The sequence below is a fragment of the Sceloporus occidentalis genome, unplaced genomic scaffold (assembly GCF_023333645.1).
Source record: "Sceloporus occidentalis isolate IW3139 unplaced genomic scaffold, rSceOcc1.0.p SCAF_2, whole genome shotgun sequence".
NCBI classification, from domain to species: domain Eukaryota; kingdom Metazoa; phylum Chordata; class Lepidosauria; order Squamata; family Phrynosomatidae; genus Sceloporus; species Sceloporus occidentalis.
In genome coordinates this window covers 245,735,199-245,761,388 of record NW_028316982.1, presented here as the reverse complement: position 1 = coordinate 245,761,388, position 26,190 = coordinate 245,735,199, and the positions used below count along the sequence as shown (strand labels likewise).

At 39.6% G+C, this 26,190-nt stretch overlaps 1 protein-coding gene across 2 annotated transcripts in view; it reads right to left on the bottom strand.

Moving 5' to 3' along the window:
• LOC149319923 (phospholipid-transporting ATPase IB-like) overlaps positions 1–26,190 on the bottom strand; it is a 498,345-nt gene that overhangs the window by 266,913 nt on the left and 205,242 nt on the right. For both annotated transcript variants that reach the window (XM_089512598.1, XM_089512599.1), the window contains exon 25: positions 24,670–24,842. In XM_089512598.1, the coding sequence (XP_089368724.1) occupies positions 24,670–24,842 (173 nt within the window). The remainder of the gene's footprint in view (positions 1–24,669; positions 24,843–26,190) is intronic.

Here is a 26,190-nt window from a genome sequence, read left to right as displayed (position 1 = left end):
AAGGCAGACTAAAACAGCATTTGTCTTACTTGCCTTCTTTGCTGCAGCATCACACTGCTGGCTCATGTTCAGATTATCATCAATAATCCCAAAGTTGTTTTGACATGCAGTACTGCTGAGTCATGTATCCCCCACCTTAGACCTGTACACTTGGTTTTTGTGCAAAATATCAAGTTTTGCATCTGTCTCTAATAAATTTTATTGTAATAATTTATGCCCAGTTTTCTAGTTAATTCAGGTCTTTTTAAGTTATGTTCCTATCTTGCAATGTGTTAGCGACCCCTTCCAGTTTTGTGTAATCTGTAAAGTTGATAAGGATTCCCTCCACCCTGTCAATCAAGTCATTGATAAAAAATGTTAAAGAGCAAAGGCCCTAGGATAGAATCCTGAGGGCACTCCACTCAACACCTCCTTCCAGTTTGAAGTGCAGCCATTGATTACAACTCTTTGAGTATGGTTTTCCATACAATTATATATCCATCCATTGGTGTTTTGTTTATTCCACATTTAATCAGTTTGCTAATCAAAATATTATGAGAGATGTTACCAAATGCTTTGCTGAAATCAAGATCAATGACATCCACAGTATTCCTCTCACCAATACAAGATACAAGATTAAAGAGTAATTTGGTAGGATTTGTTCTTGAAAAACCCATGCCAGTTCCTAATAATCACTGTATTGTCATAAAAATATATGCAGACAGACTCCTTTATAAACCATTCTAATATTTCCCCTAGTACTGAGGTAAGGTTGACTGGCTTGTAGGTTCCTGAATCTTCTTTGCCTTTTTATAAGAGAGAGACAGTGTTTGCTTGTCTCCAGATCTCAAACACCTTACCCATTCTCTAAGATTTCTCTAAAAAGATGGCAAGTGGTTCTGTATGTCACCAAGTTCCTTTAATACTCTTGGATGCTGCTCATCTGACTTTGCAAATTTGAACTCATTTAGATTAACTAGCTGACTCCCATCTAACTCCTTATCAGTCTTGATTTCCAATTCAGATTTCTTGTCAAGGTCTCTGCTGATGTGTGGAAGCACACAATCCTCTGCCTTTTCATTGTGATTAGTTAGCATTTTACCATCCATATAGAGCTGCAGTCTCACTCATTCTCTTGCTTCAGATATACTGAGGTGGGGGAAACACCCTTCTTGTTGCTTCCTACTTCCCTGACCATTCTCATCTCATTTTGAGCGTTAGCTTTCCTTACACTATTCCTGCAAAAATGGGGTACACACATGTATTCTTCATTGGTTATTTGCTCTTCCTTCCAAACTTTATACACGCTTTTTTTTTAACCTACCTCCTCGAGTTTACTGTGCTGGCACATTTGCTTTTTCAGATATTTCCTATTTCCCTTATTCCATGGAATAGTTTGTGATTGTGCATTTAACAACCCTGTCTTCATGAAATCCCACCAATGTCTTTTTCCTTTAGTAAAAGGAGAAAGATTTGTACAATCTGAATTGAAACCCAAGAATAATCAGGAATGCTCCAGCAACAAATCATTCACAGGGAAATCCTGGAAATGATTTGTTGCTACAGTATTCCTGGTTATTCCAGGATAAGTTCTCTCTAATCACAATGTTGTGTGAACATCTTAGCTGTGATCGTGTGACTGTCCTGGGAAAATGCCTGTTTAAACCCCCAATTTTCCTCCGTGTGTGATAAAGTCCTTAGCTTCCAGGGAGAGTTCAGGCTTGATTTGTTCTAGGACTCAATTGTCTTTTTGGCCATCTGCAGTATCCTAAGCATACTTCTTCAGCACCACATTTCAAATGAATTAATTTTCTTCCTGTCTGCTTTCTTCACTGTACAACTCTCACATCCATACATGGTAATGGCTTGGACAATTCTATCGTTAGTGTTCAGATGTATATCTTTACACTTTAGGATTCTGTCTAGTTCTTTCACAGCTGTCCTTCTCATTCCTAATCTTCTTGATTCTTGACTGCAGTTTCCATTCTGATCAGCGTTTGATCCAAGGTACAGGAAATCGTTAGTTATTTCGTTTTTCTTGTTATCTAGTTTGAGGAGTCAGATTCATGAGGAGTCATCCTACTAAGTATCTTTTATACCTATAAAATCATATTTACCTTCCTGCACTAGGACATCAAACTTGTCTTCTTTGTTTCCTCAACTCTATACATTGGTGTAAAGCCTTGTAGATTCACATCTTTTATTTTACTGTGAGTTTACCTGTGGCTACAATTTTCTCTCTTAGCTTTTTCTCTAGAATTCACATCCTCATGTTTAGAGATTGATTTTGACAGATATTTGAGCTATCATCTCCAACATCTCACGGATTGAGTTTTAAACCCTCTAGATCATACTGGACAACTTGTTTGAAGTTTGGATTGAAACACAAGCAAACTCACTGCTCTCCCTCAACAGGGAAGCCAACCCCTGCCAGTGGGACTGACCCAAATTACACTGTGACCCAAATTACACAGGGTATCATGGGTCTGTGTGGATCTCCCCAATCTCTAGTCCAAGATTTCAACAACTACACCATATTGGTTTCTTTTATCAATGCCAGAAAAGAAAAATAAATTTGGGATGACTTGCTAAAAAAAAAAAACAGAACACAGAGACACCCATCACACAAAGGAATTATTCATTCTGCTAGACTCACATTTTGAGAATACAGATTTGTTGGGTACGTCTGAGACAGCTATGCTGCTGGTGAAGCAACCCAGATTCTTGATGCAGAGTCCTGTTCTTAGGATTCTAAGCCAAGCCAGTGGGCAAGTGTCCACAGAGCCAGTGGTAGCAGAATCAGCACCCTTATAAGACCTTTCCCCTAAATCTGAAAAGTCAAGCATTTCTCCTGTCCTATAACCTGCTCAACCTTGTAGGCAAGGCACCAGACAGAAAGCCAAAGGCAGGAAGCCAAATTCAGGCCATGAAGTTGACTTCTCAAGGACCTCCACTCTTCACTGAAGAGGTAGGCTGCATCCAGAGGTTGATGTGGCATCAACCTTTGCTGGAGCATTGTATTTACCAAGAGCTTAACATGGTGCTACAATTAATGATGATGTTACCAATTGTTTTCTTGCCTTAGTCTTCTTCTGCTTTATGATTGTGCTTCGTGTTTCCCTATGGCAGATGACAGCATATGTGAAACTGTTGTTGCTACCATTCCCTTGTTCTTCCTCTTGCTCTGAATGTAGTCCAAATCCCTCTCTAGTAAGTCTGAGTTCATTTTCAGCTTTAGCTTTTATGACTTTGGGGCTTGACAGACCGGCACCTTATGCCAGCCTGGATGCAGACTAGGGTTTAGCTTCACACACTGGAAACCCTTATCATGCTGCCCTGCCACCATTATGGTGCTCACCTGTCCACATGGTGCGTGCCATGATGATGTCTGTGGCACGCAGCATCTAAACAGCACTGGCCAGAAGGCACATCATCATGGCACGACAGTGATGCTCAGAGCAGCTTCTTTTAGGGAGCGAGTCGGTGCCCCAGCATGCGGCTACTGTGGCACTGACCCGGGGCAGGAAGGACATCTGTAGCATCTGTACTGCCCCTTTCTCCCTACAAGTATTGGGTACCCACTCTTTGCACATTTCTTCTTCTTTCAAGTCCCTTTCAGTCTAAGCACACCTGAAAGTTCTCTGTACATCTCTCCTGGGTTTTTTTAAGACATTTCCCACTTTTCTTACTCAACAGAATTGTTTGCAATTTTACCTTCAGTATCATTAAGAAACTCACAAGCACTTCTGTCAACAGAATCTCACTCAGTACTTCATTAAGCCTACTGAAATCAGTACAGAGTGCATGTCTGACTATATTTGGTTTATTCTTTCCTCTGTATAACAAATTCTAGGATGATAACTTCCAGGCAATAGCAATAGCAAGTAATTTCTATACCACTTATCAGTGCACTTAAGCACTCCCTAAGCAGCTTATAATGTGTAAGCTAATTGCCCCCAACAAGCTAGGTATTCATTTTAGTGACTTGTGGAAAGATGCAAGGCTGAGTGTACCCTGGAGCCCTGCCTGGGATCGAATTCACAACCTTGTCACTGAGAACGGCTGCAGTACTAGCATTTGACCACTGTGCCACCAGGGCTCCTAAGTATTCAAGTATTCAACTAGACCCACCCTACTGACCAGTTCATCTCTATTGGTTAGAATATAGGTACTTATATGATTACAGCTGAAAGTATGCCATCAGTTAATGAAATAATTGTTTAATACAGCCAATGATTTTTTTTTAAAAAAAGTGGTTCTTTAAAAAAAATCTTAAACTAGTGCTATATCTTTCACTGATGGAGGCTGAAGCTATTGTTAGTTATCTGCACTATGCACATGAAGGAGACATAAATCCTTACTCTCTGATTCAAATAATCAGCTCATTTGAATCATACCTATGTTCTTCTCCACCATAATGTGCAAGGGTTCATATAAGTGATAAGAGTTCATTGTTTATATCTGTTGTTTAATAAATAATAATAAAATCTTTATTTATATTTCCCGCCTCTCCCTATGGATCGAAGTGGGAGTACAACACATAAAATCAGCATTACAACAAGCACAAATTATCTAAAATTACAACAATTAATGAACAAGGACTAATTCATAAAATTAATACAGTCCATACCTATATAAAATTAGTGGAATATAGGGTATTACCGAGGTTCCATTATGGAGGATCAAATGGATAAGCCCGCCGGAAGACATACGTCTTAAGTGCTTTCTTAAAAACATCTAGGCTGTTGATTGCAACGGATCTCCTCCAGCAGGTTGTTCCAAAGTCCTACCTGGCACAGCTGGCGTATCAATCGAAGTTGGTGCCAAGCACTCCTGGATATCGCCTCCACCTGAGATGACAACTGTAAAGACGAATCCAGAAGCACGCCTAAACTGCGAACCTCGTCCTTCAGGGGAAGTGTGACCCCATCCAGGACTGGATGGCAGATCTCCTTCCCTGGGCCAGGGGTACCTATCACTAGCACCTCCATTTTCTCTGGATTCAACTTGAGTTTGTTTTGCCTCATCCAGCCCATTACTGACCCAAGGCAGACATTCAGAGGCGAAATGCCATCCTTGGTCACTGCTTCAGTCGGAGATTGCTGATTTAAGGAGTCCTGGTGGTACAGTGGTTAAATGCTGGTCCTGCAGCCACAACATTGTAAGCTTGATTTTAGAAGAGGGCTCCAAGGTCAACTCAGACTTCCATCCTTTTGTAGGTCAGTAAAATGAGTACCCAGCTCATTGGATGCAACTGGCTTACACACTGTAAACCATTTACGGAGTTCTAGTATAGAAATGTACTTGCTATTGGTATTGTTTATGGCAACCCAAAGAAAACCTATCAGAGTTTTCTTGGCAAGAAAACTTCCCAAACAGAGGGAGTTTACCTTTATCTTCCTCAATAAACAATAGTATTTATATTACAAGTGTACATTAAGTTTATATAAAGAGCCTAACAAAAGAAACAGATCCTATATACACTACAATACTTTACAGTTATAAGACAAAATCACTTCCAATATGGCCAGACACGGATGTGCAATAAGTACCTAATCCACACCAAAGTGTTTGCTCCAGCACAACCCAGAGGTTTGCATCATTGTTTGCATCACCACTACCTAACCAACTTCTGCAGTTTCAAAGTGAGAGAGAAATGGATCTACCATTTGCCAAGCACATGACAACTTTCACCCTATCTCAGTAAAAACAGTGGCAGCATGAATTTGAACAAAGATGAGAATATCCCCTTTAGTACAGTTAGAAGTATGGCAGTTTTGCTATGGAATAATATCAACAAGGCCTAGATTTTAATCAAGATAGGACTGGAAATCTAATCCCTTAATTCAACAGGTTCAATAGGACAATATTATTAGTCAAAACAATGGTGGTGGCCTGAAGTCTCATTATGGCTCCTGAAATGTGTGTGAACAGAAGCCCTCTTTTACTGTGAAGTTTTCTATGCAGCAGATCTCTTCTCCTTTTCATTGTTTATACCATCCTCTCCTGATTAATGAGGGCCAGTTGCCAATTAGGATTGTCAACAGATCTTCTATGATCTTCATTCAAATCGTGAAACACTCAGTGGTATTTTTCAGGCCTTTTCACTCATTTTCCTTAACAGCATTTTAAAAATTTTTACTGGTGGTTTATTCTTACCATCACAATATTTCTCTTCCATTTCCCCCCTGCTCTAAGTGCAGTCTCTGAACACTGAATATGTCCATCAGACTAGTAGGCTGCAGCCCCTGTTAAATTGCTCTTGCTGTATACCGTCCAGTAAAATATTGATTTCTACTGCAAACAAAAATCGATATTCCCGTAAGACAGAGCTGATTCGCAACAGTGTAGCAGAGATCAGCTTGTCAGCCCAGCATGTAAGACCAGCATCTAATAAAAATCAAAACAAAAATGTGTATATGGAAAGAAACAAGAATAGCTATGGTGGAAAAGACACATGCAAGCAAACATAAGACACTGTGGACACTAAAAACTGGAAACACAACTGGAAGACTGAAACAACCACAAGATTCCCCCCTTCCCAAACAGGCATGCATCTTAAGTCAAAAGTCTCAATATGCATCTAAATGTCACTCACATATGGTCATGTCTGTATCCATTTTTCTGCCAAAGACACACATTTATGGGAAAGAGCAAGAAACCACCAAGTTGAACATACAATACATCCTAGCAGCAAAACAGATTAGTATACAACAATTTGGACTGGCGAACTTTTCCCCAGATATCATAAAAGAGGAAAAGCTTGTGGGAAAGACAGCTCCTAGCCTCACCCCAAACAATTTCTAGATGGCCCCTGGCAGTTCTACATACAGTTCTACATACATACTGTATGTGTGTGCATGTGAGTGTGTGTATACACGTACACACATGATGGGACAGCTATAGTTTATATGCTCAAAAACTGTGCAGGACTTACTTGGAGATAATGCCACCTATATTCTTTAACTGTCACCTCCAATCTGCCCCACTACAGATATGTTGGATAACAACTTACATCATGTGTTGGAGTTCAACACATCTCACACACTGAAGAAAACCTTTTGAGGAAAGCTGTCAGCGCAACATCTTTGAGACAAAATACAGTTCCTGATCACAGATCATTCTGGAAAATGGAGGGGTCTTGGACAAGGCAAAGGCTAGTCAAGATGTATCGTAAAAGATTACAGACAAGTAGGAAAACCACATTTGCAATATATTTGAAATATAGCATGAATGAGAAAACAAAGAACTGTGGCCCTAGGTTTTAATAAGACATTCAAATGAATGGTGTCCATTCCAAATGTCATCTCCTGGTGGCTTCACCACTTTTGCTTTATCTACAAAAGCATGATTCTCAAGATAACCAAGGAACCATGATGGTTCCTTGGTTATCTGCTCTGCTCACACACCAGATTTCATGCAATGCTGTCTTAGGAACATATACTGTACACCTATTTAATATATTCTAGCCACTTTTCTTGACTTTAGCATTCCCAAGATAGTATACACTATAATTCAGTATACTGCTAATTGCCATGAATGAGTGCCATGAAGAGTCATGTGTCAGTTTTAGACTCTCTGATCTGTGGTTTTAAAACTGTCACACCTGCATTTCCAAAACCCAGTCAGCAAGAAAAAGGAAGCTATCTGTACTCTGACCCTATTTGCCCGTAGCCTTCTGCATGAGAGAGACATTCAGGGACAACCCCATCAGTGCAAGGGAAGACATGAACTGAAATCCACAAAAATAATACTAAAATATATCAGTTAGTGTTAAAGGTGCTGCTAGATTCTCTTCCACCTTCCCACTTCCCTTTCCTTTTTATAAGATGTAAACTGTTAGATCAGCAGGCATGCATGCAGGCATGCATATTCACAAATAAATGGTGCATTCTTTCCAGATTTTGACTGCAACAGCAGTTATTTCAAGGATATGACCCTGACTTTAGGACTTGTAAATTCGATTAATGATCCCTAAACCCCCATCACATAATAACTAACAGAAGATATTGCCATCTGTTCTGTTCTATTGTTATGATACCTTTATAAGATTTTCCCCACCTTCCTTTAAACACTCTGTTTCTAAAAAATTAAATAAATATCTTATTTTAAGAGAAGGAATTTTAAAAAGGGGGAAAAGTTAAATACACAAAAGCAATAGGGCTGATACCTAGGTTGTCTGGTTATTGTCACAACCACCAATCTGTGGGTAATCTTGGTTTCTTGTGTGCCACAAGATGCTATAGACAAGAACATTACGCTTGCTTTTTGCTACAAAACTGGGTTCATAGCTTTTGAAAATGTAATTGCTTTGTGGTTTAATATATATTCATTTATTACTTAAAATTTGAAACAGATTTTTTCCTTTCTGATATAAAAATGAAAAGTTTTAGAAGAAGTGGATAAGTTTTGCTGCAGTGTTGGTGAAGTTGTCACCATAAGATACAGCAGTTTGAGAAATTTACCTTTTGGACTAACACTCCCAGAATCTGGTTTGTTGGGGTGCATTCTAAGGGCTAAACTTTTCTAAATTCTGACAATTACATACATTGTACAATGCCTTGGTTAAGGCAACACAGATGTATCTCTTCAGTCTACCTGATCCCTGCAAACCATCTCTGCCCTGTATTGAACTTATGCTTCTCCAAGGTTGCCGCAACCTTTAACACTGCTAGTAATACTATGACTTTATGGTGACCTATGCAGACCAATCCTGTTCAAGTTCAGGTCTAAATGCAAATGTGAGTCCTGAATAGCTCAGAACCACTGAATCAATGGGATTTACTTAAGGGTTAACTTGATGTTCAGCAATTGCTTCTATGGGTCTCTCCTTGAGTTGAGGCTAGCAAGTAGATTTAGACTTTACATGGAGCTTACATGGAACTTAGTCCAAGCAGGATCACTCCCAAGTAAAAGTACAATGGATTACAACCAAAATAAATGTGCTTGGGATTGCAATCATGGATTTCAGGATAACTACATCATTACTGGCACCCTGCTTCTTGCTTTAAAAATAAGCACAGGGGACCCAATCTAGTCTGGGACCCTAATGTGAGTATGTGTGAATGGAGCCCTGCAGAGGACTTTAGCCCTTTACAATCAAGGAACCATGATTAGTTTTGGAAATGTATATACTTTAAAAATGACATTTTCAAGCCTTTGATGGTTGAATCCATGGACAAAGAATCTATCGATATGGAGGGCCAACTGTAGTGGAATCAGACTATACATAGTCATGCACAAAAAAAAGAGGAATGAGAGAAGGGTGGCTATGTAGGGGGTGCAGGAGCATATAAGAAAGGTGCAAGAATTTGCCTATTCTTTCCATGTTATTTCTGCCCTGGTACCAAATTTTCTGTTAAACAACTTGCAGAATTCTTAACTGCCATACCCACAGAAGGCATTTCTGAACCATTTGTGGTGAACCTTCCTTATAAAAGGTGAAAGGGCTTTTGTTTTTCTGAAGAAGCATTGCTGTATCATCAACACCAAAAAGCAGTTCCTATCTTTTTGCAAACTATTAAAAACAAGAACACAACACATGCATGGCAACTTAGGAGTGTATTACATGAAGGAGATCAGGAATTTATTCCATGAATATCCTGGAAAAATCACATAATTACACGTAACGATTTCACACAACGTTGCACAAAACCCACTATTGAAGTGGTTACAAAGAAGCATTAATGCACATCTTTTTACTTTCAGGATTTCAGCGACAATGCATTTCTGATCACTTTGTGTGTGTGATAATCATTCACACAATTACTCACCATTTCCACTTCATTTGTGAGATGCTTTAAATGTGCTTTAATCTCTCTTTAATGCCAAAATCAGCCACAGCGTGATAAACTCCTAAGACAAAGCATTAGTTTTATAGGCCGGTTACAGACCGGCACTTTAGTGCGTGATGAGCATGCACTAAGGTTACAAAAGGGCAGTGCTTCCGCACCGCCCTAACCCTAGTGCGTGCTCGTCACGCACTAAACGGCGGCGGCCCTTCCACACGGCCGCCGCCGTGAGGACGTCACGGCCATGCCGCCTCTAGACGGGGTGGCGCGGACGTGACGTCCTTGCTCCGCGCCAGGACGCTTAGTGCACCCTGAACACGGAGCAGGAAGTAGCTCCATTTCGGAGCTCCTTCCTGGTTTAGTCCTCTGGGCGCAGCCTTCAGATAGCTGCGCCCAGCGGACTAAAAGAGAAAGGGGCCAAGCGGCCCCTTTCTCCTTCTCCCCGCCGCCGCGGGGCGTCCTTGACGCTTGAAGCCCCCAGGAAACCCCTTTTCAGGCTGCGGGGAAGCGGCGTTTTGCTGCTTCCCCACAGCCTGAAAAGCGGCGGATCGGGGCCTCAGCGGCTGCCGTTCTGCATGCTGAGGCCCCGATACACCGGGGAAAGGGGCGGGTGCAGACCACCCCAAATGGGCGGGTGCAGACCGCCCCAAATGGGCGGTCTATAACCCGCCATAGAGTGCAGTTTTGCTTTGGTGAACCTGTTTCTTAATATGGGCACCTTGCACAGCACCAGACTGCTTAAATATTACAGGAAACTACTGGGATTAAAACAGCTTATCTGTGCATTACATTGCAGCAACAGCCAATGAAATATTTAGAATTAATTATTGAATTAAATTAGTGGAGACAAAACTGCATTTCAGAATTACAGATTTGGGTTTCTCGGAATGTATTTGACACCACAAGGATAAAATGAAAATTACTGTTTCAAAGGAAACTAATGCAAACCCCCCTCCCCCCCTCACTGCTGTCAGATACACAGGAAGAACAATAACTTTCTCCATGAAGAAAAAGCCTTTTAAAATCTTAACCTTGTCCAGCATGCCAGACACCACATCTGTTGAAGTACTTATTGTGATATAGTAGTTGTTCTAAACCAGTAACTGCAGATTAAATACGCCAGACTCAGTGTCCTTCCATCAGAGCTCACCCATAACATGGCATTTGTTTTGAGATTCTTTGTTGCAGCTCTTCTCAAGTGCCTCCCTTATCAGAAATGGACAACGACTGAGACTTTTTGGTGTACGCAAAGTAGTTACAAAACGTCCTCCCTAAAGAGGTATACCTAGAACCAAACCCCAGTGGATATCAAGGGCCTTTGCTGTTGTTGTGTGCCTTCAAGTCATTTCTGATTTATGGCAACCCTAAGGCAAATGTAGAATAGCATTTTCTTGGCACGTTTCTTCAGAAGGGGTTTGTCATTACCTTCTTCTGAGGCTGAGAAAGTATGACTTGCCCACAGTCACCCTGTGGATTTACATGGCCAAGCTGGCATTCAAACTCTGGTCTCCAGAGTCATAGTCCAACACTCAAACCACCACAATATGCTGGCTCATATACTCAAAGACAAATCAGCCAGACAAGTGAGAAATCCAAATATACAGAATGTGTACAAGAATTCATAATTAAAGTCATAATTAAAGCAGTAAAATAAATTAAATTTGTAGTAACTGAGATTTTTCTTCACTGTAACTAAGAAGAACTTTACCAATTCAGTAAGGAACAGGATCCACAAAATCCTATCAGATAAATGAAAAAAATACATAGAAATTGCTTTATGGAGATAATGAGGGATTATTTCCTATTTGGCATCATGATAAAAATCACAATGAAACACTATATGTTAAAAGAGGTTTGGAATCTGCAGACCTATGAGTTATTAATTATTATTGGTACAGTGCCTATTATACCTTTTCCAGAAGGAAGGCAGAAGATTTCAAGATTCTCTTTCAAGCTCAAAACTTTCATTAACAATGTTTGCCTCAGCTCTGTACATTTTCTATATAGAAAGCAGGACATGGAGTGTTTTTCAAAGGAACTAGTTACTTTATTCATTACTCTGATCACTTAGCAGGTTGTTGCTGTTACTGCAGTCCACAGTATGACATCTCTGATACAAGTAGGCTGATTGTCAACTTACTGAGTTACTTCTTCATGAGTTACTTGTTCATACTTGCCATCGCTGTTACTATTGTGCCATTGAAAAACCCTGGAAAGGGCTGTCCATTTGAGACAGACATCACCTCCCTACCCTATCCTTCATGCATTTATACTGACTGTCTTTCTTTTTAGTTCAGTTTGTATCTCTCACCCAAGTCTCTTCTCATTGCTCCTAGAGTGCTTCTCTCCTGGTCAAGGCCAGGCAGAAAAGGAAGGCAGAAAAGGCAAACTAACTTTAAAAAGTAGTTTTTAAAAATTCCAACTAACCTGAGACTTTACTGCAGCTCACATTGTCAATACATCTCATCTCATCTCACAGCATCACACAATGGGAAGGAACAGTAAATCCAACCTCTGTTGTGCAGGTATACACAACTGTGCAAGTATACACAACTAGAGCAATCAGGAGAGATGGCCATTCAACCTCTGTTTAAAGACCTCCAAAGATGGAGGGTTCATCACGCTCTGAGGCAGTCTACTCTTACTGTTGAACAGCCCTTTCCATCAGGAAATTCTTAATGTTGGAGAGAAATCTCTTTTCTTGTAATGTGAATTCGCTGGCTCATGTTCTCATCTCTAGAGCAGCAGAAAACAAGTTCACTCCATCTTCTACTTGACATCTACTTCAGGGACTTAAATTTAAATCTCTCCTTCCTAATGGTTCATTGCCTCTCTGTTTTTCATTCTTGCCAAGGTAGCCATGCATATGACCCTTCCTCCATCTCTTCCCACTGGACAAACACAATGAGTGATAGACTCCCATTCTCATTCCACCAAAAAGAGATAGATAGATAGATAGATAGATAGATAGATAGATAGATAGATAGATAGAGCAAATTGCATCCATGGCTCATTACAGTGAAAAGCAGCAAGTTACAGAGACATCTTGTGAGAAAAATTAAGTATTTTCTAGCTCTGACAGAACATACTTCCATATGGAGAAAAAAATTAAAGTTCAGGTTGACAGCCATCCAAGGCTACTTGGCTGTTCTATTCCACTTATATGAGCAAGGAAGCCACTACTGATAATGGTTCTCTATTATATGGGTGCCCATGCTGTGAGAAGGCAGGCATGTGGCAGTTTTGCTTTCCCGTAAGAAAATGCAGAACATCTGAAGTAGCCTTTAGAATCAGATCATTCAAAGACAGAAGACAAACATCACAGTGTATATATCCTGTTTCCAATCAAGCTAAAGAGAAGTGTTGCAGATGTATATGCTTAACCACATCTTTACAAGTACTTGGTGAATAATTCTAAGATGAAAAATAAACTCCAGAAAATTGTAAGCAGATTTATGAATGTAAAAAAGAAGCCAAATAATCCTACCATTTATTTGATATATACTATTATCCTAAGCATATACAAAGGAGAAAGAGGAATTACTAAACGCATGAACTCATAGGCAGAATAATAGGATGAGGTTATGCAAAGGAAACTGCAGTCTAAATATCAGGAAAAAAATTCCCATAAGTATAGTTTGTACCCTGTAAGTCAATCCCTCAAGGGAAAGAGTTGAGATATGCTTACTTCAGCTATTTAAAAATTGAACAGACATGCAAATATGAAGCAATTAATCATATTTCATTGAAATGTAACCTTTTTTCATTTTGCAGTATATTTATAATGTCTGTGGTTTTTTTCTCCAGGACAGTTAAATTTTAAAACCCCAAAAGAATGTTGTTGTTTTTTAAATGTACAGTCCCAATATTATCCCCTCTGATGCACCAGTCACGTTCCCATTTTGAAAAGGATGTCATAGACCTGGATAAAGTACCTTGTCTCTCACAGTGGCCCAGTGAATGGCTCTGTAAAGGACAAATGCAGGGCTTGAAAGGATGTGTAATGGATTGGACTGAGGAGATATGGGTTTAGTTTTCCACTCATTCACAAAATATATTAGGTGAGATTGGGTCAGAAAGGGAAGTTTTCAGTGATGTATTCAAGTCTTTTACTCCATGCCCCAAGTAAAGTTTCAAGTCTCTACATTCAAACTTGCAAGATACTTTCAAGTCAAGTCTCAAGACTGAGAGCAAACTTTAAAGGAAAAAAGAGGTGGTGGTGGTGGTGGTGGTGTGTGGGGATGGGAAGATGGGTGGGATGGAGTTTCAATAACTGGAAAATCAAAAAGATGTGCACAAAGTTAGGTTTAAAAAAATCTCAGGGGGAACAGCAAACATGTTAGGCAATGAGGCTGAAGCAGAAGAATCATTCTAAAGATTTTGAAAAGCTTTAGAAGGTTCCTCTTATGTGCAGTAGGGACAGGTTGCTGAGTAGATCTCAACCCCTACTTCAAGCCCATTGCCTAACATGTTTGCTATTTCTGGATGAAGGTAGGCCAGCAAGCCGGTCACTAAAAATATACGAGCTGAGTCAAGTCCAAGTTGAGTCATTGAAATGACTTGAGTCCAAGTCAATCGAGTCAAATCTGTGGACCCTATCACATGGGGTTAAAAGAGCGGCTTATCTTTCCTAAATTCAGTGCTAATTTGGAAGGCAGCCGGTTCCTATCACACATAAATTGCCACCGAATCGCCGCCTGGGTCCATCCCAGATGCAGCTAGGGTCATCTAAGCAACTTCCGCAAAAATTTTTAGAAATTAGAATATTCCGAATTATCACTGAATTCAGGAAAGGTAAGCTGCTCTTTTAACCCCATGTGATAGGGTCCTGTATCACTGGAAGGTTATCTCTCAGCAATTTTAAACATCCAGTAATACCAGTCACTATTGGGATATTATGTTTCTGGACTACATGCCTTGTAGCAGTTTATCCCACCACTGCATCCAGTCATGTTTTCTAGGGTTTCATATTCTCTTGGAGGTGTGATGAACGGTGGTGTGTGTGTAGGGTTGCCATAATTGTCCCCTAAAACCCCGGACAAAATGTAGGACAAAATGTAGACCAAACTGTAGGACAACTGCAGGACAAAACTCAGCCCAAAATGTAAGACATTTAATGTCCAACATTTTGGGCTGAGTTTTTGTTGGGATATAGCAACTTCACATGCTAAGCCTTTCTAGTACTATATCTCTATGATGCTTTTACGCCAAGACCTTTTCTAGGAATGCATGTCAAGGGTAGTTTTATTGCTATTAACAACCCCTCCTCACTTCCCCTCCTCATTTCCTGTTTACCATGAGGACACCTTAATTACCTTTGTTCTTGGGGTGAAGAAGCAGCAGAGATGAGACTCCATTACTAAGCTTGCTTACTAACTAATCAGCATGCCTATGCCTGGAGCTGAGAAGATGCTGAGAGAGCATCCTTCTTAAGATGCATGGAGACTACCTTTTCTACCTCATTTTTCTTGCAACATGAAGCTAGACCTGTGTATCACTTCATACACATGATTTTGTAAGTAAACTTATTTTCTTTTTCACTTTTAACCAAGTGAGTGTGTGTTTTTATTGGGGACACGTGGCTGGGAGAGGAGTGAGCTAGATAAAGTTTTTATTCCTGCTTGCCCATCATCATCATTTTTCTGCTGAGTAAGCTTTGCTAGTGAGATTAAACAATCTTGCTTACTTTCTGAGTTTCTAACGATCCTCAAGAAAGAACTACATTTCCCAACAGTTTTGTCCTGCAGTTCTCCTACAGTTTTGTCTAGATTTTGTCCTACATTTTGTCCCAGGTTTTAGTGGACAATTATGGCAACCCTACGTGTGTGAAGTCAAAGGCTTTCATGGCCGGTATCCATGTTTTTTTGTGGGGTTTTCGGGCTATGTGGCCATGTTCTAGAAATTGTGGTGTGTGTGTTGTTTCTTTTCCTTCTTATCCTCCACCATGCAAGACATCAGTCAGAGATGTCCAGAGATACAGGCAGAATGATGATGAGGGATCTTCATACGGGAAGTTATGTCTGTCAATATTGTGATTGCCAGGAATTAAAAAAAACAAACAAAAAACTAACTGCCATCCTCCGACCTGGAGGGAGTTGACCAGGCAGGCCCAGCTCCATCAGGGCTAGCCTGGAAGAAGAGACTCCTTCCTCCATAACTGTCATCTTCCGGCCTATGAGGGAGTTGACCAGGCAGGCCCAGCTCCATCAGGGCTAGCCTGAAGAAGAAGAGCCCTCCCTCCAGTCCATCTGCCTTGGTCCAGGCCTCAGAGGGAGAGAAGAACTCCTTGACCTCATCCCCTCCCCCCCTCCCCATTCCCTTCTCCTTTTGTGTCGTGTCTTTTAGATTGTAAGCCTGAGGGCAGGGAACCGTCTATTATCCCCTCTGTTGTAAGCCACCTGGATTCCCAGTGACTGGGTGGCATATAAATAAATCCTATTATTATTATTATTATTATTATTATTATTATTATTATTATTAACAACCCAGCTCCTGCCCTGGGCTTCAAAAGCACTAGCTGATCCCAGAAATTCATGGGGGATTAACTGGGATAGGTGATGTGTCATTTGAATAATCAAAAAAACCCTAATCTATACAGGTACAACTCCAAATGATTTTCACCAGTCTGAATGACCCCTCCCTTTCTCATTATACTACATTTCAGCATTATCCAATTAAATAGATCAAGAGGAAATGTTTGACTAAATGTCAGTTGTTCTTAGAGAACAATGGCAAGAGAAAACTATTCATTAACACATACATACATTCATACTTACATGGCACACATACCCTGCTTTTCCTCCAAGAAGTTCAACCACCCTAAGAGGTAGTGTCGGGTAAGTTAGGCCACTCAAGTATAATTTTACAAACTCTTGCACTCCCAATTTGTGAATCTTAGAATGGGGAGATGTGAGTTATTACTCTGGTTGTTACTTGAACTCCAAAGTGCACGAAACTAAACCTGTTGCAGAAGAATCATGGGCCCAAAAATGTGTTTTGTTAAAGGTTCCAAAATTTCACAGGACTTAATATCCTTTCAAACAAACATCTACTACTGGTTTTCAAGCCTTCTTAATTTCAGAAAAAAATAATTAAGGACAAGCAAATGTAAGTCATTCTGTTGTGGCTGTTATTAAATTCCTGATTCAGAAATGCTTAAGATGCACTGGAAATCACTCAGGTATCCCAACAGATCATAATCTGTTTTCTGTCAACCTTTCTGTTACCCTGTCCTTTTATAAACCTTTCTAAACCTTTCAAAGTTTTCCAACCCCCTGGTCCTTTTGGCTTGTCCCAGTTTTGCAATTTTATCCAGATCTATGACATTCTTTTCAAAATTGGAATCTGATTGGTGCACCAAGAGAACAAGATCGGGATGCTGCCTTCTTTTCTTTTGCCACTACACTCAATAATCTAGCTCAGAAAAGATAATTTCTGAAGATAATTTTGTATTTTTCAAAACTTTGTACTTAATCAAAGACTTTCAGATTGTATATGTAATGTCTGTTACTTTGTAGGAAATAAATATGCAATAATCTAGCTCAGAAAAAAAGGCCCTGGAAGGTACCTTGTATATGTATAGTCCAGATTCATGTAGTTCCTGGGATTATGAGTATCCACCTAAGTAACGACATAGTGTTCTGCAGCTTAGATTCTATTTATTTATTTTAAAAACCAAAAGTGTCTTGTCAATTTTTATTATCAAGGTTCTAACCAGCCTTCCCAAGCAGAGTCACCTTCAAGATGTTACAGACATGCCATGCTGGCAGGAGATGATGGAAAATGCAACCCCATATTGGGGAAACTGGAGACAGACCTTTGATTTGATCTAGAAAACATCTTCTTAGATTAATTCAAAATAAAATATTCCAGAGCTTGTGGTGAATGCACTGCATTTCTGTGGTACTTTAATTCTAAAATAGTAACTCTCTCATGATGAGTCAAGTTGGTTTAGGATTCTGGGGGTGAAAGTCCAACAAGTATGTGGGACTCAAGTTTGTGAACATTATTCAAAAAGCATTTAACAGGACAAAATGACAGCCACATTCAGATTTATGAAAGACAAGGGGAAAGTGATGGGATATTCTAAGGAGAATTTCAAATGCTAGGTGTTTTCTGAATGGGGAAATAGCAGTGGGGATTATCCAACAGAGAACAATATTCAAAGGCACTATAATATTCCTCCATTCAAAGCTTATCCATGCTGTATATGCCACTTCTTAGGCCACTGAATTCATTAAACTACCCATTGTGTATTTATATCAGACGTTTTCTACAACGTGCAAATATGGCTCTCTCCATTCTTATTTTCATGTGGCCAATAATTAAGAATGATGAGCGCTAGAATCCACCTGGAGAACCACAGATTACTCACACTTTTTTATGCACTGTTATACTGGGATGTTTGAATCATTTACAACAAGGATCAGCTTAGAAGCATTATCTTTTCAGAGTACATCTTCCACAATGTGGCTTTACTGCTTGCCTTGGAGGGTGAAGGGTTTTAGGAGTTGTAGTGTAAAAAATAAAATAATTCCAACTCTGAAACAGACATTATGAAGACCCAGCTCTAGCCAAGAAAGGGAGCTGATTAACAAAAATGAAGAGAATCCAAATCATTCTCTGACCACTGTGCTTTTCTGCTGATTTTGTAAGGGGAGCAGATGATAAGGAAAATAGACTTGAGAAATCACTAGTCATAAAGCTCAAATACAAACCATTGCATTTGGTAATGGAAGGGAGAAGAGAAAGGTGCCACCTCAAGATTAGTTGACTGGGATTGAAAACTTGTAATGTGCTCACAAAGAAGAATATGTACAAGGAGTCTTGTGTGGGGGACAGAAGTCAGTTACACTCATTGTAAAGAGGTTGGTTTTAGTGGTCAGTGAGGAAAAGCTTGCATAAGTTTTTTTGACATACCAGATCTGACTGAAGTCCCAAGCCTTTTTCCACCTTCAATTACAGGCACACATGAAAGCTGCCAGAATGATCTTTCCCTTATGGTTTTCTGAGTCCTGAGATGAGGGCTGGGCTGTCATGAATTGTCAGAGGCAGAACTAGATAATAAGCATTGATAATTCAGTAGCTGATAGATGGGGGTGGGAAGGGAATGTCAGATGAGTATATACAGGAAAATGGAACACACAGATAATTTCTTTGGGACCAATTAATGTTATTCAAGTATGCATATTCTTAATCAGAAATGTGTTATACTTTTTCTCATTACAGGGTAGGAGAAGGGGAATCTTTGATAATAAAAGTTGACAAGACACTTTTGGTTTGGGTTTTTAAAAGAAATAAATAGAAACTAAGCTACAGCACAGTATAATTACTTAGGTGGGTACTAATAATCCGAGGAACTACATGAGTTTGGGCTATAAATATTTAACTTACATTCCAGGGCCTTGTTGGCTGAGCTAGATTACTGAATTTCCTTCTGTGTAGTGGCAAAAGAGAAGAAGGCAGAATCCCAATCTTGTTCTCTTGGTGTTTTTCATGTTTTGCTTCCCATCTTTTCATCTTCATCACCAACAACATCTGTTAATCATCAGATAGTTACCCTAGAACAGTTAAACACAATATAGATATTCAACTGTAATCCCCACAACATCGCCTGAGGGAATGTGAAGGAATGTCTAAAGATGGAAAGATGTGCAAGTCTGGTTTTTACTTGAATGTCAGTTTTTAAACCTCAGTTTTTTCCCATTCTGAGTATTAAAAAAAAAACTTGTACATTGAGGAAATTCTACCAAAAAAAGAACAAAAAATGATATCTGCAATGCATTTGCTCAATTAGCAATGACAGATTTCAACAGGTAGAGTTATATCTAGGATGAGGAAGACCATTTTGTACCTACCTGCCTGCCATACTGGTCTTAAAAATGAAGACCATATTAGGAGAAAGTGGGGTAACCCTAAGACAGTCCCACATGACCTTTACATGATGAGGCCCCCTCCTACAGACCTCAGTTCTTTGGGTTGATGCATGTAGGGAAAGGCATTCCTTTAATTATCAAGATCTCAAGCTATTTGGGCTTTAAATGTCATTACAAGCACCTTGAATTCAGTCTGGAACTGTGAGTATTGGCAGCCAGTGCGATTCTTTCAGGACTGCCATTATGTTATGTTATGTTCTTTATGTTATATTCTTTTAGGAGTCTCAAGGGGGGCACATGACAGCTTAGAATCACAGAACTGGAAGAAACCACAAGGGTCATCCCTACCATGCAGGAATTCACAATCAAAGCACCCCCAACGGATGGCTATCCAGCCTCTGCTGTCACTCTTTTTCAGGGTCTTTGAGTTCCTGAATGGCAGGGGTTGGACTGGATGGCCCTTGTGCTCTCTTCCAACTCTATGATTCTATGAAAAGTTATTAATAAGGAAGAACAGGCAACCTAGGAAAAACTGCAGCTTTTTCCTGAGTCTACAGGGAAGGCCAAGATTCCATTTTCTCCTTTCCTTCCGAGTTAACTGAGACTGAGTTCAAACTCCTTTTGTATTTTAAGTCAGTTTGAAGCAACTGAAGTAAGATGAGGACAAAGAGTGAAACTTAAAGGAAAAGAGAGAAACGGGAATTTTTTTAAAAGACCCTGAAAAAGGGTGACAGCAGAGGATTAATCAGAAAGGTCCCTAACAAATCAGGACAGTTGGTATAGAAAACAGCTCTCCCCATCCACCCCATTTGTAACTTATAGTTTCTTTTATTCTAAATTTTGGCTATATTTTGATTTGGGGATGGAAGAGGCTGAACAAATACATGTGATCTCAAGCATATTTTGGTGGAACCATTTTTCTTTTTTTAATGGAACATTGTTCACAGAGAGATGCTGTGAGGCCCTAACTTTAGCAAGCTTTTCTGTAGTTCTCCTGTCGGGGAGAGGGGGCATTTAGAGGCTCCTCTTAAGATGAGGTCCTATAGTTCAGTTAACTCATGTGTAAATTCAACACTGACTCTTAGTCAAAACTGACTGAATGACTCAACTGAGTAACAAATCCTTCAGTGATTTTGTTAGGTGTTTTTTTAAGAGTATACACAAAGATGTTAACTCCTTAATTATCTCCCATATTGCAATGCAGTTTCACATAGTTTTCACTATGCTTCATTTCAAAGAACCCTTTAAATTCAGAGTCATGCCCTGCTTCCTTCAGACATTGTCAGTCTTTGTAGGGACAGATCAAAGACCCATATACAGTCCAACCAATTCCCATTTTCCAAAGCCTTTTTAAAAAGCCAGTCTTAGTCATATGACTGACAGCATCGCTGATTACCCATAATCTTCCTCCACCGCCAAGAGTTCGCCAACATTTGTCATCTCCTCTTCCACTATCTCTGGTGGCCGAGCAGCAAACAGCAGTTTTAATTATTATTATATTTAGAAACAAACACACATGCCAAACAAGATCCTAAAGAACAATGTGGAAGAATACAATAAAATATAAACTGAAATTGGGGGTGGGAGTCAGAAAGGGGAAAGTGATGTAATTTAATAGGTTTAGAAGGGGAAATAAAAATAAGTGAAGTGGAGTGTCTCTAGGGAGTGGAAGGAATGCCTTTAATAGCCTATAAAGCTTTACAGAAACACTGCTTTTGCTTGCCAGGTGCTTGATATTAAAGAAAGGAAAACATTTTTAATTCCACTTTGGGTTTTTTTAATCAGACGTGTGTGTGTAAGTGTGAGTCAAGTTAGGCAGCGCACTTTAAAACTTTGCAGGAAGAAAGTTAGCATGTAATTGGCACAGGGAAGCGGAAATTTCAAATTAAATAGTGGAGACACTGATGAGCTTGGGAATATGGTGGAAGGGGAGGTGATTCTGGTGTACTTTTGTTGTTGTTGTTTAAGATACACAATGTTGCCAAATCTAAAAGGACTTGGTTCACCACTATCAAAGTGAAGCAGCACACATGCGTAGGATTTAATGTGGCATAAATTCAGGGTATGCTTTTCATTTCCACAGGGGCATTTCAGATGCATTTGCTGTCCAACATCATGTTAAATATATTTAAGATATATGGAATATTCATTTCCTAGAATTTAGGCATAAAGCACTGTTGAGGCTGGCTCTCAAGAGTAATCTTTTAAAAATAAAGCCAAAGTAAATTTGGATCTGTTTTGCAGGAAGAGTGAGGTACATAACAAGATAAACTGATCCTGTTCTATGTTCTCCATCCATGGGATTACTTGAAAATAAACATGCAATAGGTATGGTTTAGAAAAAGGTTAACAAAGCAGTGTTTATATACTTGCTCTTTCCAGAGATAATGCTTTAAATCAATTGTGCTAGATTGGGATGTCATTGCCTGCACTGAAAATCTGGTTGGTGTTATAAGGGATTATTAATTGAACAAATTGACATTAAAAGGGAGTGAAGAAAGAGAAAAATTACTTCAAAGATACATGAATGGCAGTCACAAAACTGTAGACAAGGCCCATAGGAGAACTTAATATATACCCATGCCATATGTGAAACACATATATTGAAGACTTTTTATGTATCCAGATTTGATTTTAAAACCTGTTTAGAAACATGTAAGTGAATTTCTCTGACATTTTTATGAGCAACACTAAAATCGCCCTTTAGTCTGTAATGCATCACTTTTGAATATTATTAACGCAACGGAGAAACTAGACAGGTGCCATTTTAAAATCATAACCTTCCATTAGTCATTTTACAATTACAGCTATCCCTACAGAATTCTAACCAAGGTTGCTTTTTCACTGGATTCACAAATGTATGAAATGCAATAAAATAAAAAGTAAGCATTATTTCTTAATATGTGCTATGTTTAATCATCAAATTGTAAACTCAAAGCTAAGCAAGCTTTAACTAAGCTGTTTCTTGAGGATCATTTTGAATTTGTAAAATCACAGCTACAACAAATAGCTTTGTGTGGAACAGTCAGTTAACACTTTTTCTATATATACAAAGGAAACCAAAAGGAAAATGAGATCTACAACAGCAATACTATTGAACTATTGATCAATAATTTTTGCAGTCTTTTTTATATATTTTTTTAATTCAATTTTTGTTATGAGGGAAAAAATAGACACTGTAGTAGATTAGCATGATATCAACCATACACAGAAGAAACTTCAAGAAAGAACAATTAACAATGGTGCAAGACTATGGACTTTATCACATGGGAAAAACAAGGCAAAATCGGAGTTTAAACAGCCGATTATCCTGTGCAAAACACGATATCACATTTAAGATTTTCACATGACTTCACTATTAAAGAGGCAATAAAGAGGCTACAGAGAGGCAATAAACAACAACAAATCATTCATGGAGAAATCCCAAAAATGATTTGTTGCTGTTTATTGCCTCTGTATAGCCTCTTTATTGCCTTTTTAATAGTGATGTGTCTGAAAATTTTAAATGCGATATCACGTTTTGCACGGGATAATCAGCCGTTTAAACCCCTGATTTTCCAGTGTGAAAAAGTTCATCGTTTTACCAACTGAATAATAGAGAATATTCTAAATAAATGCTGAAGGGTCATAATTGGAAGGGGAATCGAGACACAATGTATCTTTCAACAGACTGCACTCTTTATAAGAAATGCTGTGATGTGGACAGACTTACATCTTCACTCAACAGCAAGATTGCCACACACAACCCAGAGACAGAATCCAGAAATGAAAAGTCAGTATTGGTGCAAGTGGGGAATGTATGGCCCACCAGATGTTGTTGGATTGAAACTCCTATCTTCCCTAGCCAATGGTAAGCAATGATGGGTGTTTCCATCCATTAACATCTGGAAGTCACACGTCTCTTATCAGAACCAGATATAAGGCTGTTTTTGTGTCCCCCCCCTGCCCCAGAACATTTGCTTTGGCCCAGAAACATTGACCTTGCAACAAAAAGACACATGTCCTTCCAAAGAAGAAGAAGTCACAGCAGCAGCAGAAGAAGAAGAAGTAGAAGAAGAAGAAGCAATAGCAGCAGCAGCAGCTTCCATCACTGTGCTGGCTTGACAATGAAATCTGGGTCACCTCAGTTCCACTGGTAGATGAACAGGTATAACTAACCTGTTGTAGGGAGAATGTGTGGCATCCCTAGAACAGGAAGGACTATAGCTCTAGTTTTGGTGCAGAGTTAGGCCACCATTTTTGTTTGCTTCTCCAGTGAAATCAATCAGTAGACTAGAATGTAATACCACCTTCTACTGTTCTATTGTAGTACAACTTCAGTAAGCAAAAAGGCAAAACCTTTCTGTTTACCTGAAGCATGCAATGTGCAGTAAAGTGTAGTATCACAGTATGGAGTATCAGCAGACTCAAAGGCAAAGCCAGCTTCTAATGTGTACATTATATGTGGTACAGAGCACAGCTCCTTCTAAGGAAAGAGATACAGCTATATTGTAATTTATACTACAACACAGTGGGGCACATTAACACCTTAGTGAATTTGTTCAAGAAAAAAGAAGGGGCTTCCCAGGGCAGCAGTGACAGCCATGCAGTGTTATCAAATTTTCTGGTTGTTCCCCTCTGTAGAAGGACAGAGTGGTGTTTGCCATATAAATCTGCACCACACCACTGAAATCAGAGTTCAGGCTTGTGTTTTAGAGAATGCTATCCCTTTGCCAGCAGTGAAGATTCAGCTTGGCAGGCCAATTCTGTACATGAATGTGAGTGGGATCCGTTTTATCCTTCACCTTACAGAACAAAATGTCTTGGACTGACTTTGCATTCAACCACAAGGGAGGGCAATTGTGGCTCTTCAGATTTTTTGGACTGAAACTCTTCAGACCCCTCATTAATAACTATGCTGCCCACAACTGATGGGAGTTGTAGACCAAAACCATCTATGGAATGTGGTAGCACAGACAATTACCCATTCCTGTTTTGCAGCTTGGTGCTTTTACCTCTCACACAAAGATATTGAGATTTCTTACCTGCAGCAGATGACAGCTTTGCACGATAGTGCTAGGTCCAGAAAGGACTGCCGAACCTCAAAGGAAAGGGCATACTTCAGAGTCTGACCATCAATAATCAATGCAATATCATTTTCTTTGCCCAATGAATCTCCCAGATTTGCACAGTGCTGGGTCAGTGCAGCTCTTGTTGCCTAAAGAATGCACATCGAGAGGGAGGGGGAGAGAACAGGACACTTTATTATAATTTCATCGCCTCCATAAGCTATGGAAGTAATAATTGCCAGAGCCCAGTGAGTAAACTTTAGTGCTTTTTTAGATGTAAAGTTACTTATGGGCATTATAGTGCCCATAAGCAACTTTACAGTGCCAAGTTCTGCACACAAAGTTCCATTTCCTCTCCCACCCAGCAGCTGCCAAGCCCCAAGAGTATTCATAGTCATATATGTATTAATATATGTTGTCTTTTTATTAAAGTCATTTAACCTGTTGCTGAAAGTTACCAATGGAAAAGGAAAGAAAGGTGAGCTGATTCAAACCAGGGAGAAACAGCTGGTCTCAGCTTAGTTGTGGGGGCAGGAAATGAGGGTACACTCTCAAATGGAGTGTACCTGCCTTTTTCTTCCCCCAAGACCTCAGAAGAGCTGAATCTTCATGGTCTGAACTGCTTTTGCACTCCTCCCCCTACCCACCAATAAATAATAGCAGCAAGAGTCCCTCTTGGCAGCTGCAGGGTGGCAGAAAGCTTTTGGATAGGTTGAGGAAAAATAGCCCTAACTTGGACTTACAGACATATAAGTTTCTAAAAGGATGCTGACCAGTGTGAGCATAAAAAGACTACAGACTGCATACACAAACTGTGGAGTTTGCCCAGATTAAATGTACACTGTAAGCCAAAAAGTCAAACCAATGGGTCCTAGACCAGATCAAGCTAGAAGCCAAGATATTAAACTGAGACTGTTGTACTTTGGCCACATCATGACAAAGTGTGACTCATTAGAAAATAATGCTAGGAAAGGTAGATGGCAGTAGAAAGAGAGGAAGACCACATGCAAGATGGCTAGATTCATTAGGGAAGCCACGGACCTGAATCCAAAAGACCCACACAGAGCAGTGGAGGATTGGGGTGGGGGTGGAGATGTCTCATACATAGGATTGCCATGAGTCAAAATTGACTCAAGGGTAGCTAACAACAACAACAACATATATACACAAAGAGAGAGAGAGAAAGAGAGAGAGAATATTAAATTTAAAGAATTTTAGCTAGATTATACATAATATTATATAAGCTGTTGGGGTTGGTTTAAATTTGGCCCCTTCAGTGCTGACTTTTAAATGGGCCTTGAAAACCAATTTATTTTGAGCTGCTTTTCATTAACATATTGAACTTTTGCCGAGGAAAGGGCAGCACAGAGCTACCCCTTAGGGGCAGTATGATGAGCCCCTTTGTCATATTTAAATAAGATCTATTGAAATCAGTGAGACAAGTGATGACTAAACCAAGTCCCATTATTTTAAATGGATCTGCTCTAAAGCATGGCT